At 44.5% G+C, this 12,525-nt stretch overlaps 2 protein-coding genes across 2 annotated transcripts; one reads left to right on the forward strand and one right to left on the reverse strand.

Moving 5' to 3' along the window:
• The first annotated feature begins 2,475 nt into the window (after nucleotides 1–2,475).
• Nucleotides 2,476–7,219, forward strand: LOC123130274 (65-kDa microtubule-associated protein 3). Its single transcript, XM_044550206.1, has 6 exons — nucleotides 2,476–3,338; nucleotides 3,422–4,096; nucleotides 6,133–6,220; nucleotides 6,348–6,421; nucleotides 6,546–6,620; nucleotides 6,798–7,219. Exons 1-6 carry the CDS (start codon nucleotides 2,847–2,849, stop codon nucleotides 7,038–7,040), a joined length of 1,647 nt encoding a protein of 548 aa, XP_044406141.1. The 5' UTR covers nucleotides 2,476–2,846; the 3' UTR covers nucleotides 7,041–7,219.
• A 2,341-nt stretch (nucleotides 7,220–9,560) lies between these two features.
• On the reverse strand, nucleotides 9,561–10,878 carry LOC123130275 (F-box protein SKIP19-like). The gene is made up of 2 exons (XM_044550207.1): nucleotides 10,483–10,878; nucleotides 9,561–10,303 (listed from the first exon to the last, which is right to left on the reverse strand). Exons 1-2 carry the CDS (start codon nucleotides 10,860–10,862, stop codon nucleotides 9,646–9,648), a joined length of 1,038 nt encoding a protein of 345 aa, XP_044406142.1. The 5' UTR covers nucleotides 10,863–10,878; the 3' UTR covers nucleotides 9,561–9,645.
• Nucleotides 10,879–12,525: the final 1,647 nt, after the last annotated feature.

Raw genomic sequence — 12,525 nt, forward strand, 5'->3', positions numbered from 1 at the left:
CGGTCAGGGCACCAGAGGCCACTTTCCACACAAAAATCCTCATCTTGTGAGGCACCGAGGCTTGCACGATCAAGTTCCAAAGAGAGCGCTCACCTCCAGATCTTGTGCTAGTAGCACCAGAAGAGTGGGTTAACTCATGTTCAGACATTGCCAACTTGTATTTCATCTTAACCGACAACGTACCCGAGTTTTCCAATGGCCACGTGATGAAATCCTCAAGCAGCCCAGGGGATGTATGAATTGTAAGTATAGCCTCAACATCCACTTGGAAAAAGTATTGTTTGATTAGATCTACCTTCCAAGCTCCACTTTGATTGAGGAAGTCAGACACCTCGTTGAGTCGACAATTGCCTTTAACAGAAACCGGAGTATACGGTGACCGCCGAGGGATCCATGGATCACACCATGTACATATCCTTAAGCCATTACTATAACTCTTCAAAGCATCCCCTTTTCACTAATTCCTATCCATAAGTAATACCTTTCTAGACAGTAGAAGAATTACTTGGAAACACCGTATCAACCAAATTACCATTTGGATAGTATTTTGCTCGCAGCAATCTGGCACAAAGTGAGTCCGGTGTTTCCAACAACCTCCAAGCCTGCTTAGCAAGCAAAGCTTGGTTAAATGCACGTATGTCACGAAAACCAATACCTTCTTTGTTCTTTGGTAGGACCAATTTGTCCCAAGCTTTCCATGCCAATTTTTTCTTACCGTTCTCCAAACCCCACAAGTATCGCCTCATCATTTTTGTTAGATCATCGCAAACCGAAAAAGGCAACTTTAAAATACTCATGACATAGGTAGCTATGGCCCGAGCCACTTGAAAACTGATACATATGTTCCATAAAAAAGAAAACGTATATATATGGATAGACTTCAAGAGTTTCGAAAGAAGGAAGGAGGCCATCTCGCCTGGATGTGGTGCACGAGTGACCTATAGATGACAAAACCCAATCCTTAGGCATAGAAATGACTCTAAACAAAGAGGAGATTATAACCAAGACCATATACCTTAAAACTCTTGTCGAAACCGCTACCAAAATTGTCGTCATTCCGTAACCATAGATCTTGTTGATGATGGACAACATTGAGAATTCAAGCCACTAAAGCACATGCAAAGACCTAGCAATTGATCAAATTGCTGCAATAGTTTGGCTACATGGTTCCATGATCAAGGAGCCACTAAAACATTGAGGATCAAACTTGATCAAATCGCTACAATAGTAGAGCATCACCTATGACGAAGGTTGACATCGAGAATTTCAGCCACTAAGCACATGCAAAGACATATAGAGGACCAGACTTGGTTGAATCACTGCAATAATAGACCGCCACATATTCCGTAGGTTGGCAATCACACAAAGCATATCGTCAAAGATGTCATCATAATGATCTAGACAGGTAGCCGCACTAGTATCACCATACCAACTGGTTAATGACCTTGCTCGTAAAGGATTGAAAGAAAAGATTGCCGAAGAAGACAATGTTGTCAGTGTTGATGCCAAAGGAACCATGCTGTCGTACATTATTTTCACAAGACCACTCAACCCATAGAAATGCTAGTACATTATTTTCTTGTGAGATATTAATTCATTGATATATTTTGATAAAAAATACATTTTAAATCTTTCTATATATTTGAATTCTTGACGATGAGATCTTTCAAACAAGATCAATTTTGAATATATTCTAAATGAGTTCAAATTTTGTGAAACATATTTCACTCATTCGAAAGAACAAAATTTACTCATTTCAAAAATTGATTTCACTCAAGTAAAAAAAATCATACATTACAAACAAACCAATTTCACTCAACTCGTTTAAAAAAATTGCTTCATTTAGAAAAACATACATTTCAATAAAATGATTTCACGAGTTTCAAAATCATATGTCACTCATCTCAAAACACTAATTTAGTCAATTAAAAACCCCACTCATTAAAAAAAAATAGAATTCACTCATTTCCAATAACATATTTCACTCATTTCAAAGCATTGATTTCACGAGTTTCAAAATCATATTTCACTCATCTCAAAACACTAATTTAGACAATTAAGAAAACCCACTCATTAAAAAAAAGAATTCTCTCATTTCCAGTAACATATTTCACTCATTTCAAAGCAATGATTTCACTCAATTCAGAAAAATAATTTCACTCAAGAGAAATGATTTTACTAGATTGAGTGAAATAATTTGACTGGAACATTGAATTGGATTGAGTGAAATAAGTAGATTTCAAAAAATAGATTTCACTTGATTCGGAACCTTAAAAAAACGATTTCACTCATTTGCTACAGTGAAATGGATTGAGTGAAATGAGTGGATTGAAAAATAGAAATTTAAATCGGTTTGAAATATCAAGATTGGTTTTGTTCTACATGTCTTGTGCTAGGAGTTTTAGATACTGGCTGAGTTGGCATAACATGATTAGCTGGGGATTTCACCGCTACGTACCGTTGGTAAGAGCTTTGCGCAGGCAGGCATGCAAAGTGCTCCTCCAGTCACACGCATGCCATGCGCGCACCGATCGCCCGCGCTCGCGCAACTTGCTCTCGACCGATCGCCCGAATCCCTGAAGCCGTCGCCGTCGTGTCGCTCGTCCGTCCGGCCGTCCGGCCGTCGCCGCGGCCGTAGTCCGCCACGTCGCGCTGATCCGTCCAACGTTGTCTCATCCACGTACGGCCGCGTCCTTTGACCCCGACGTACGTAACACACCACCGGCACCGATCGATCGTCCTCGGAGGAGGAACCATGAGGCCGGCCACCCGACGGCGGGTGACATGGCCGTCTCCCTGAAGCTGCATGCGGGTTATCCCGTTCCCCGTGAGTTCCGGGACAAAGAATGGAGCCCCGGCGCGAGCTGCTGCTGCGGGAGCTCCGGGACGCGTGGGACGAGGTCGGCGAGGCGGAGGAGGACCGGCGGGAGGCGCTGCGGGCGCTCGAGGATGACTGCCTCGCCGTCTACAGGGCCAAGGTCGCGCAGGTGAGGCAGCAAGGCGCGCGCCTGCGGGCGGAGATCGCCGCCGCCCTCGCCGAGCTGGCCGCCCTCCGCGCCGCTGTCGGCGACGACCCGCGGAGTGCTGCCCAGACCAGCGCCGGGAGCCTCAGGGAGGAGCTGCGCGCGATCGCGCCGGAGCTGGAGGAGGTGAGGCAGCGGCGGGACGAGATGTGTCGGCAGATCGCCGAGGTCACGGAGCTCATCGACCGGCTCCGGCAGGAGATGAGGCCCGGCGAACGGCCGCCCCCGCCGCGCGTCGACGCCGACCCCGACGACCTCACCATGAATAGTCTCCAGGAGCTCAGAGCGCACCTGCGGCATCTCCAATCCGAGAAGGTCCAGTTAGTTCGGATTAGAAAAGAAATATCAAAACTAGTCTGTCATTGAGAGACTGATGAAATTTGTTCTGTTCTTGGCAGGACAATCGCATCAAGAAGATGGCAGAGCTCACGAGCTCGCTGCACGCGTCCTCCTCGGTTCTTGGCATGGATCCGCAAGAGATCACCACCATAGTCCAAGAAGCTGGTGCCGGCGACATCAGCGACGGCGCGATCGCGAGGCTGGAATCGGAGGCGGAGAGGCTGAGGGAGGCCAAGCGGGGCAGGATGCAGAGGCTGCAGGACCTGGTGGTGGCCATGCTGGAGCTGTGGAGCCTGATGGACACGCCGCCGGAGGAGCAGAGCCGGTTCCAGGGCGTGGCCTGCAACGTCGCGGCCTCGGAGGACGAGATCACGGAGCCTGACGCGCTCTCGGCGGGCGCCATCGGCGAGGTCGAGGCCGAGGTGGCGCGGCTGGAGGGCCTCAAGGGGCGCCGGATGAAGGACTTGTTGGCCAGGAAGCGCGGCGAGCTCAGGGAGATCCGGCTCCGCGCGCGCATCGTCTCCGCGCAGGAGGAGGAGGACGGCGGCAGCGACGAGGTTGTGTCCGACGACGGCTGCGCAGACGCGGCGGAGCGGTCGCTGGTGCTAGAGCGGCTGGATGCCCGGATCTCGGAGGCCAGGGACGAGGAGTTCAGCCGGAAGGAGGTGCTGGAGAGGATGGAGAGGTGGCAGGCGGCCCTCGAGGAGGAATCCTGGCTCGAGGAGTACAACAGGGTGAGTACTTCACATGAATTTTACAGAAATTTCCTAGTACATTTCAGTTTTACTATTCTCGGAACAACCATCGGATCTATACATGATTAGCTAAATGTCCGATGCGTTGCTACGAGTAACAAAAACACTGGCCAAATAATTAATCTAATTCAAAAATGTGTGTTAAACATAACAACTTTTCATTCATATAACTTTTCTCTACTTATGTTCTCATCGACACTCGTACCGTCTCCTTAAACTTAACATCGTACTAAACATCGCTGCCTGTCCTTCCTTGGTGTATCTATCTTCAAGCCATTGGAGAGCACTACCTTCAAGCATAACCTCACACGACCTTTAAGCATAACCTCATGCTGAACTATTGTAGTTCAGCAACATGCTTGCTATTATCTTCCCAATAATCCTAGGCCACGGGAGAGAGGTTACAGGCTAACGTGTGTGCTCCTCATTAATCTCCCCACCCTTGAATTTCGTTGAGGGTCTGTAAGTGTAGCATTTCCCTTATCTTTCTCTCCATCCCCACCTTCTCCAGAGATAGGCAAACATAACACAACAGTTGCTGGTCAGGAAAGAGGTTATGCTATGATCCAATTAACAAAAGTAAAACAAGTTGTGAAGCCAAAGTCAGTTGCGCCACAAAATCAAAAGGTTGAAGGAACAAAACCTTCTCCAATTTTTTTTTTTGACCATTTACAGGAGGGAAAAATCCCTACCGTGTTCTTTTTTCATTAATAGTGAGGGGTTAGAAAGTCTTACAAGATGGCATGATTATGCTAGTTACAATCAGTTAGTAAGGACATGTTTGCATAAGAAAACAAGAAATATACTTATACGAAAACAAGAAATATACACCCGTTTCAACCTTTGCCTCGACAACATCACAAATCTTCATAAGATCATAAATTTTCAGGTTTGATGCAGCAAGCGAGCAACATCCTCACCTACCAAAACATGAGCATATTTAAGTCAGTTTACAAAATAATGTATGTATCATGGATCAAGCAAGCAAAAACAACATAAAGTTAGGATCCCTCACCATATCTGGATGCGACTGAACATTACATTTCAAGGCCACATGAGATGTCTTCTGCTGAATCAACTGAATGCAATAGTAATAATGCTGAAGGAAAATAATGAAGATTTAACGAAGATAAGCAATGTAGAGTTGTAGACTACACGCGTGAAATTGATTTCTATAAAAAATTAGAGTTATTGTTGAGAAACAATTCAAACACACATATGTTTTTTTTTACAAAAACATCATGAACACTAAAGAAAGCAGCCAAGTTTCTTTCCATTGGGAAGCAATTCTGTATGGACACCAAATTGTACCTCCATGGCAACCATCACATTAAATTAGATCATGTCGTGCGTCGGGCGGGGGCGAAGGGTATGTAGTGGTAGGTAGTAGTGTTGGCGCCAATGATGAGCAGAGGAGAAGGAGAGGCCGGAGGTTGGTTGCTGCGGCAGAGGAGGAGGTAGGAGGAGCCGGCGAGGAACGGAGGGCACCTGCGGCATACTTGCGGAGGTCTGCATCGGAGGAGACGGGGTAGGGGCAAAGATATACCGGGAGGAAGGGGAGGTTCTGATGGTGGGCAGGTGGGGCTACTGCGACAGAGCTGCTCCTGGCGGCCACCATCCAGATTGGTTCCATGGCTACTTGCCCGGGGGGTGGGGGAGGGGGGGGGGGGGGGGGGCTGGACGGAGAGACTAAGGATTCTTTTGTAAATACTCCCTTCGTCCCATAATATAAGGGCGAAGCGGAATGACGGGTGCCGTCTTACAAAATTGCCACAGCTTGTCCGTGTGCATTAGGTGCAAATCTAATGGTCAGAAGTGATGGAGGGCAGACACACTATCAACACCAACTGTGTTTTTTTATAGTTGTAGAGATATTTGTGCAAGTTGTACATGTTGATATTGGTTAGCTAAAATTTTGACCAAGAGATAACTATTTATGCGAGCTTTATCCGCTTTCAAAAAATTTCTTCTTCGTTTCAAACGTTGAATTGTTTTTTCATGTGTGTAATTTTCAGAACGAGAACAGATACAACGTGGGTAAAGGAATGCACCTCATGCTGAAGCGTGCCGAGAAGGCGCGCACCTTGGTCAACAAGATGCCAGGTGTGTGCACGTCGATGCTCATCTTGTTCTTCATGAGAAACTTGTGTTTGTCTATTGATCTCCTTTCATGAACAGAACACTGATGCTGCCCTGTGAATTTTTCTTGTCCTGTTTCTATGGGGTGCAGCGATGGCTGAGGCCTTGACGGCGAAGGTGGTGGTCTGGGAGGAGGATAGAGGCACCAAGTTCTTGTACGATGGTGTATGCATGTCTTGTTTGCATTTTTCTTTACGTATTACTTTCCCTTTTGAAATTTGGCGGGAAGGTACTCTGGCTTCCATTTTTCAATTTTGCGAATGAGAAATAATTGACTGTGCAAATGCAGGAGGGGCTTTTGGACATGTTGGAGGAGTACGATAACACGAGGAAGGAGAAAGAACAAGAGAAGAAGAGACAGAGGGTATTAATGAATTCAAACCACTTAATCTTAACACATCATTCCTAATAATTTTTTCGAATGGGGGGATGGGGGAGACATGAATCACACATCAAATCTCGCATGCATTCAAAAATACATAGTACAATTCATGCGTCCAAAAACGAGCCTTGGACATGACCATGTTCATGGTTTTCTCAGGACCAGAGGAGGCTGCAGGGGCAGAGCACGGTGGAGTCGCCGGTTGCCCGGGCACTCCAAAAGAACCTCAAGAACGTGACGAGGACATTGTCCATGGGAGGCAGCAAGAAGATGATCGTGTCGGCATCATCATCATCATCATTGTCATCGCCGAGGCCAATCACACCGAGCTACCTCAAGTCTTCATCCTCGCCGCGAAGGAGCGATGATGGGCAGATGGTGTCGCAGGATTCTTTCGAGTGAGACCCGGTTCACGCAATGTCCCGTGTTTTGGGGTAGTTTTCTCGAAGTTGGCGGGAGAAAAGACACTAGCTGTCGCAGAACGGTGGATGGCAAAGTTCTTGCGTGTCCTTGTAAAGAAAGGAGAGATGATCAAAAGTGATGAGAGGATACGATGTTTTATCTCTCTACTAGAAGTATAGAAGGCATATATTAATTCCCAAAAGTACATGAGATCCATATGATCTAGAGACAGTTCACCTTATGTCAATCTTAACTAAAACAGTACGCGCGCTAGAAACGGTAGCCAGCTTAAAAACCCTAGCTAGCTACTTTTTGTAGCCTTAGTTAGTTTGGTTGCCTATGCTTGCTCTCTTGCGCGTTACGACAACATCCACTGCTTGCTTCTTTCTATTCGACGCGGAGCTCGCAACATCCCAACCCTTTCTTAGCATTTCCACTTGTGATCCTGGAGGATTTGGAGCAATGCGCCTGACCATGAAGAATTGATTTTGTATTTTTTTATGTGAACGGCCCTATCTTATAAAGAATGTTTTGTCATGCTAGAAATCACGTTGAGAAAGACCAACCAGCAACACAAATAAGGACCATTCCATTTGGGTACTTCAAAAGGGAGGATTTATGATGCTACGGACAGTTGTCCAACGTGCATGCAATGACGGGCTCAGATAGGATTAGATTGTGCGCATCGGGCCGTTCGGGTGTCCATATTTTGGCCAACTTTAGCGTATATACTATGTTGTGTGACAGTAATATTTTGATACCATTCACCACCGTTACGTCAGAAATCCAAGGTTCCATACGAGCTCATGTTTTGCGCCGTGGTGGCAGGACTGTTAGGGGATTGACTCTAGGTGTAGGTAGGGTCAAACCCGCAGGGTCATGCAAATACATAGGCCCCCTCCCTTGTGCCAAGTTGTTTAGAAGGAGCTTTCTGTTCTACAATCCCGCAGAGCGAAGGATTAGGCAGGTAGTATGAGCCCTCTCACTTGCAGCTATGTGCTATGTGCGACTCCGCGAAGCAAATGAAGGGAAGTTCTTTGAGCTTTCTCCGACTGATCCCCATTGGAGATTATATGAACTATCGTGACACTTCGGTGAAAAAGGTCACCGGATGACCATTGAAGGATTCTGTGGTAGTCTTTGACTCCCTCCAACTCAATCAATATGAAGAACATGCCATGAGCATAGGGGTTTGTCTGAGTACTAAACTAGACTATTGGCTAGGGCTTTTCTAGTTAAAGCTTCTATAGTGAGTGGCCCTTCCGCTTTGATCTAGTTGTAGTTTTTATTATACTAAATTGAACACATATCAAAGAAAGGGGATCAATCAATAAGTAGTTGCCCTTCTACGACCTAGGAAAGGCAACAAACTCGTTAAACTAGGGGATCTTTTACCCATGGTCGCTATTGTTGTATTCTATATTGTCGGGGGAAGCTACTGCTTCTATGACAGCTCCACTTCCTCGTCTTGCTTCTACTTTGCTTGTTTGCACGAAGGCTTATAGTCCTTTTCGCTAGGTCCAAATTTCTTGAAGCGAAAGATCTGATCGAATGGAGGTCCCACATATTGAGCGTAGCTGATATATGGCTACTTAGACGTGATCATCCCACATGCCATAAAAATACTTTTTTATGGCCGGTCATATAAAGATAGAATAGATATGGATAGAGGAATATTCTATTAATTCATGAAATGGCTCGTCGATCCAAATGAATCATTCTTCTGCTCTCTCTCAGCCCCCAGCCCCAAAACTGACCCACGACACATGTCCATATGTTTCGTGCGCGGGAAGGCAACAAAGTTAAATACAAAAGACCTCAGTGGAGTGGAGCAGCCACGACTCGAAGTTCCTTACCTTAGATGGATCTCGCTAGTGACACCTAAACGGTAGGTATAGGTGGCGGATGTGTTACATTTGGAGTTTTATGCTCATAGCATAGATGTGAAACACACGAGCTTTGCACCGTTTGTTTTGACATGTCCAAATTTTGTTTGTATGAATAGAGGTTTTCATTACAATTTTGTCATGTAACCCTAGTAGCTAATTATATGCAATACGCATGCAAACCGTTCATTTAACATCCAACAGCTGTTATTCTCTTATTTTTCTCCAGCTAACTAGGTCTTCTTAATCCTTCAGTTGCACGCATGTGGCCCATGCCTCCCCTCTTCCAGTCAACATCATAGGGCTTCGGGAGCGTACGATTCAACATCCTATGCTCGGTCCTGCAGGTCTTCTACGAGCTGGTGAGCTCCTAGATTTAGAGTTTTAAGTAAGCATGAGTTCACAATCTGCTTGTGCTAGGAACAACAAGATGTGATGTTTCAGCCTTTCAGGCAGTAGAAAGGTAAACAAGTCAAGTAAGAACGAAAAACTTTGATGTAGCATGTTACTAAACTTGTTTCTGGCAAATCGAAATAAAAAATTGTTGATATATCTCATTTTTTCATGTAAATGGTTAAATAAATTTGAACGATCAACCATTGAACAATTAATAATGAAGAAATCCATGGTGAAACTGAAGCAACAAAGCGTCGGGGGTGCATGCTTTCGAGAAGGGGTAGTTTCATCGAAACATCACTCACGTATACATTATTTCACACTTAGCTTAGGTACCTACGCATGATCTTGACATCAAGGATTTTCTCATACTGTTCGAGATCGGCATCGTCAATACCATCACCACTACCAATGTAGTAGCAATATTCCTCATAGGAGTCGTTGTAATCCGGATAGTAGGAAAGCGAACCATCTCTAAGTTCACGGTAGTTGAGTTCGTAATGAATACTACGGATCTTGTACTCATAGTCAACCTGTTGGTCACTGGAGTACTCATGGTTATCCATATTGATCTGGGCAAGCTTCACTCGTGGGCTGTCATCCATGTTATCCATGTCAACAAGGCTGCACTCTCGCATGTCGAGGTACTCTAGGTCGTGGCAATTGTCAAGGATGGTTCCCAGCTCTTCATTGTCAAGTTTAAGGCGGACAAGATGCAAGGAGCGTAGCTTGTGCATCCTTGCAACCAAAGATGCTACCCTGGCACTAGTACGCCTGCCTTCAAGGCCATGCATGACAAGTCTGAAGTGCTTCAACTCTAGGCATATTCCTGCGACTAGTTCAACCATTTCTCGTGTATTGCAATATGTAGGTCGTGAAATCTCAAGCTCCTCGAGCAGAGGTAACATCTTGATCGCCTTTGCAAATCCGAGGTTGGAGACAGAGCACGTGATGAGATGAAGGCTCTTCAACGAGGGTGCCCTGCAGGATAGCATCAGATATGACTTATGAGTGATGAATGAGCATAGCACCTCATTCAAAACAAAAAAACACTTTTGGTGAGGTCTAAAATTTAAACACAGTAATAAATCGAAGAAGGGAAAACCCTAAGAATATGGGTAGGGTTCGAGGATTAGGGAAGAACCTGGTAAATCTCTTACCGCTGGGCGAGCAGCAGGAGCGTGTGGTTGTCGACGCCATCGCTCAGGAAGGCCTCTGTCTGTCCCGCGCCGAGACGCAGGGCCTTGCGCACCATGCTCTCGATGCTGATCTTGGGGCGGAACGGCGGGACGTACCAGAGGCCTTCGCGCAGGTCGACGCGGGGCCACAGCTCCGGCTGCTCCCGGGCGGCGCGGCGCCAGGAGCGGCAAACGCCCGCCACGCCGCCGACCAGGAGCTCGGCCTGGTCCAGCCGGTGGAGGATGAGGGAGATGAGGTCCGGGCGCAGCTCCGCCCAGTCCCTCTCCGGCGGTGCCCCTTTTTTCTTGGAATATCGGATTCGCTGTGACGCCCTCGGCAGCGGCGGCATCGCGATCGCCATCGCGAAGGGCGACCGAGCTGGCCTCGCACCGGCTTCGATCGATCGATCGGTTGCTGGTTAAAGTGTCTTTGTCGCGGCCCGTTTGTCATGGGATGGGCTCGCGTTTGACTGTTTAGGGTCGGGCTTTCTTGGTCTTCTTCTTGTTTTTCCCTTTTTATTATGTTTTTTCATTTGTTTTTTATTTCTTCGCCAATTTTATAATTTTATTCTTCATTATATATTTTTTGTATTTCACCGGTTTTCTTTGTCTTTTCCTTTTCTTCTTCTCTATATGTTGGTTTTCTTTGTTTCTTTCTCAGTTTCTTTATTTCTTCGCCTTTCTTTCTGTTTCTTTGTAAGTATTGACTTTTTTATTTTTTATTCTGTTTTCTTATGTTTTTCTTGTTTTTCATCGGTTTTCTTCATTTTTGTTTTTTCTTGTTTTTTCAAACACTGGATGTATAGTTTTTCTTAAATACAAGCTAAGAACACTTTTTTATGAATACATGGTCAACATTTTTCAAGTACAGAGTGAACATTTTTTTAATTAGAATAAGCATTTTTTCCAAGTACAAAATGCATTTTTCGTATACATCAGAAACATTTTTATACATGATCCACATTTTCAAATACATGATCAACATTTTTTCATACACATTGTATACATTTTTTGTATACAAATAAACAATTTTTCTATAGAGATTTAACATTTTTCAAATGCTTGATTAACATTTTTTTAACGGTGAACATTTTTTCATGCACATTATATATTTTTTATGCATGTTCCGTATGCATGGGAAACATTTTTTATACAGAGTTAACATTTTTCAAATGTTTGATTATCATTTTTAAAATACTTGAATACCATTTTTCAAATGCTTTATTAAAAGTTTCTAAATACATGATCATGTTTTTCATACACATTGTATACATTTTCGTATACATGAGAAACATTTTCTCTATACCCATTTTTAAAAATGTTTGATTAACATTTGTCAAATGTTTTATGAAAATAAAATTATAGATGTCAGCACACATAACAAGCCTTGCCATTGCTGGTGTGTTCAGCTTACTTGTGAGTTTAACTCCTAAGTCCTAACCATTTTTTTCGAGCAACACTCGTAACCATTCTGACTATGAACTTACGAAACCAAAATTGTTGGAAATAAAAAGAGAAAAGGAGCATGAGTCGTAAAAAGAATGGAAAGTTTTTGGAAAGTGGGAAGGAATCGGTGAAGTTGTTGCGAGTGGTTACATGATACATTGATAGACATATGCATACTTATTCCAACATCTCCTCCTCCTTGCCTTGCTTGCTTGCCTCTCTTCTAATTTAATTCCCAAGTGAAGGAAGGAAGGAAGGAAGAGGTGGTGAATGATCGAATCTGTTTCTCCATTGTGCTTCCCTTGACCTTGCCTCCATACTTTTCTTAGACCCCCCTCCACTCCATCTCTTGCTTTCCTCAACTCAGCTTAACCCCTCCTTAACTTACTATACTTCAAAGAGATTAATTTCAAAGAGGTTGTTAAGAATTTAATATGTTTTGTTTTGCACAATTTTGATTTTCTTCTTCTAGGGGAGCTACTACAGGATGTCCATTGCATGTTTCATGATATTTTGTGCAAAAATAAAATCTAATACTTTTTTTCACTTTTTTTTTTCATTTTTTGGGGGATGCAGGTG

Source organism: Triticum aestivum, chromosome 6A (genome assembly GCF_018294505.1).
Source record: "Triticum aestivum cultivar Chinese Spring chromosome 6A, IWGSC CS RefSeq v2.1, whole genome shotgun sequence".
Taxonomy (NCBI): Eukaryota; Viridiplantae; Streptophyta; class Magnoliopsida; order Poales; family Poaceae; genus Triticum; species Triticum aestivum.

Excerpts from the sequence above, each read along its gene's own strand:
- LOC123130274 (XM_044550206.1), top strand. The coding sequence starts at position 2,847 with ATGGAGCCCCGGCGCGAGCTGCTGCTGCGGGAGCTCCGGGACGCGTGG. Across the intron at positions 6,422-6,545 it reads CCAAGTTCTTGTACGATGGT|GAGGGGCTTTTGGACATGTT; the intron begins GTATGCATGTCT and ends GTGCAAATGCAG. Across the intron at positions 6,621-6,797 it reads AAGAGAAGAAGAGACAGAGG|GACCAGAGGAGGCTGCAGGG; the intron begins GTATTAATGAAT and ends TGGTTTTCTCAG.
- LOC123130275 (XM_044550207.1), bottom strand. The coding sequence starts at position 10,862 with ATGGCGATCGCGATGCCGCCGCTGCCGAGGGCGTCACAGCGAATCCGA. Across the intron at positions 10,304-10,482 it reads CTCCTGCTGCTCGCCCAGCG|GGCACCCTCGTTGAAGAGCC; the intron begins GTAAGAGATTTA and ends GCTATCCTGCAG.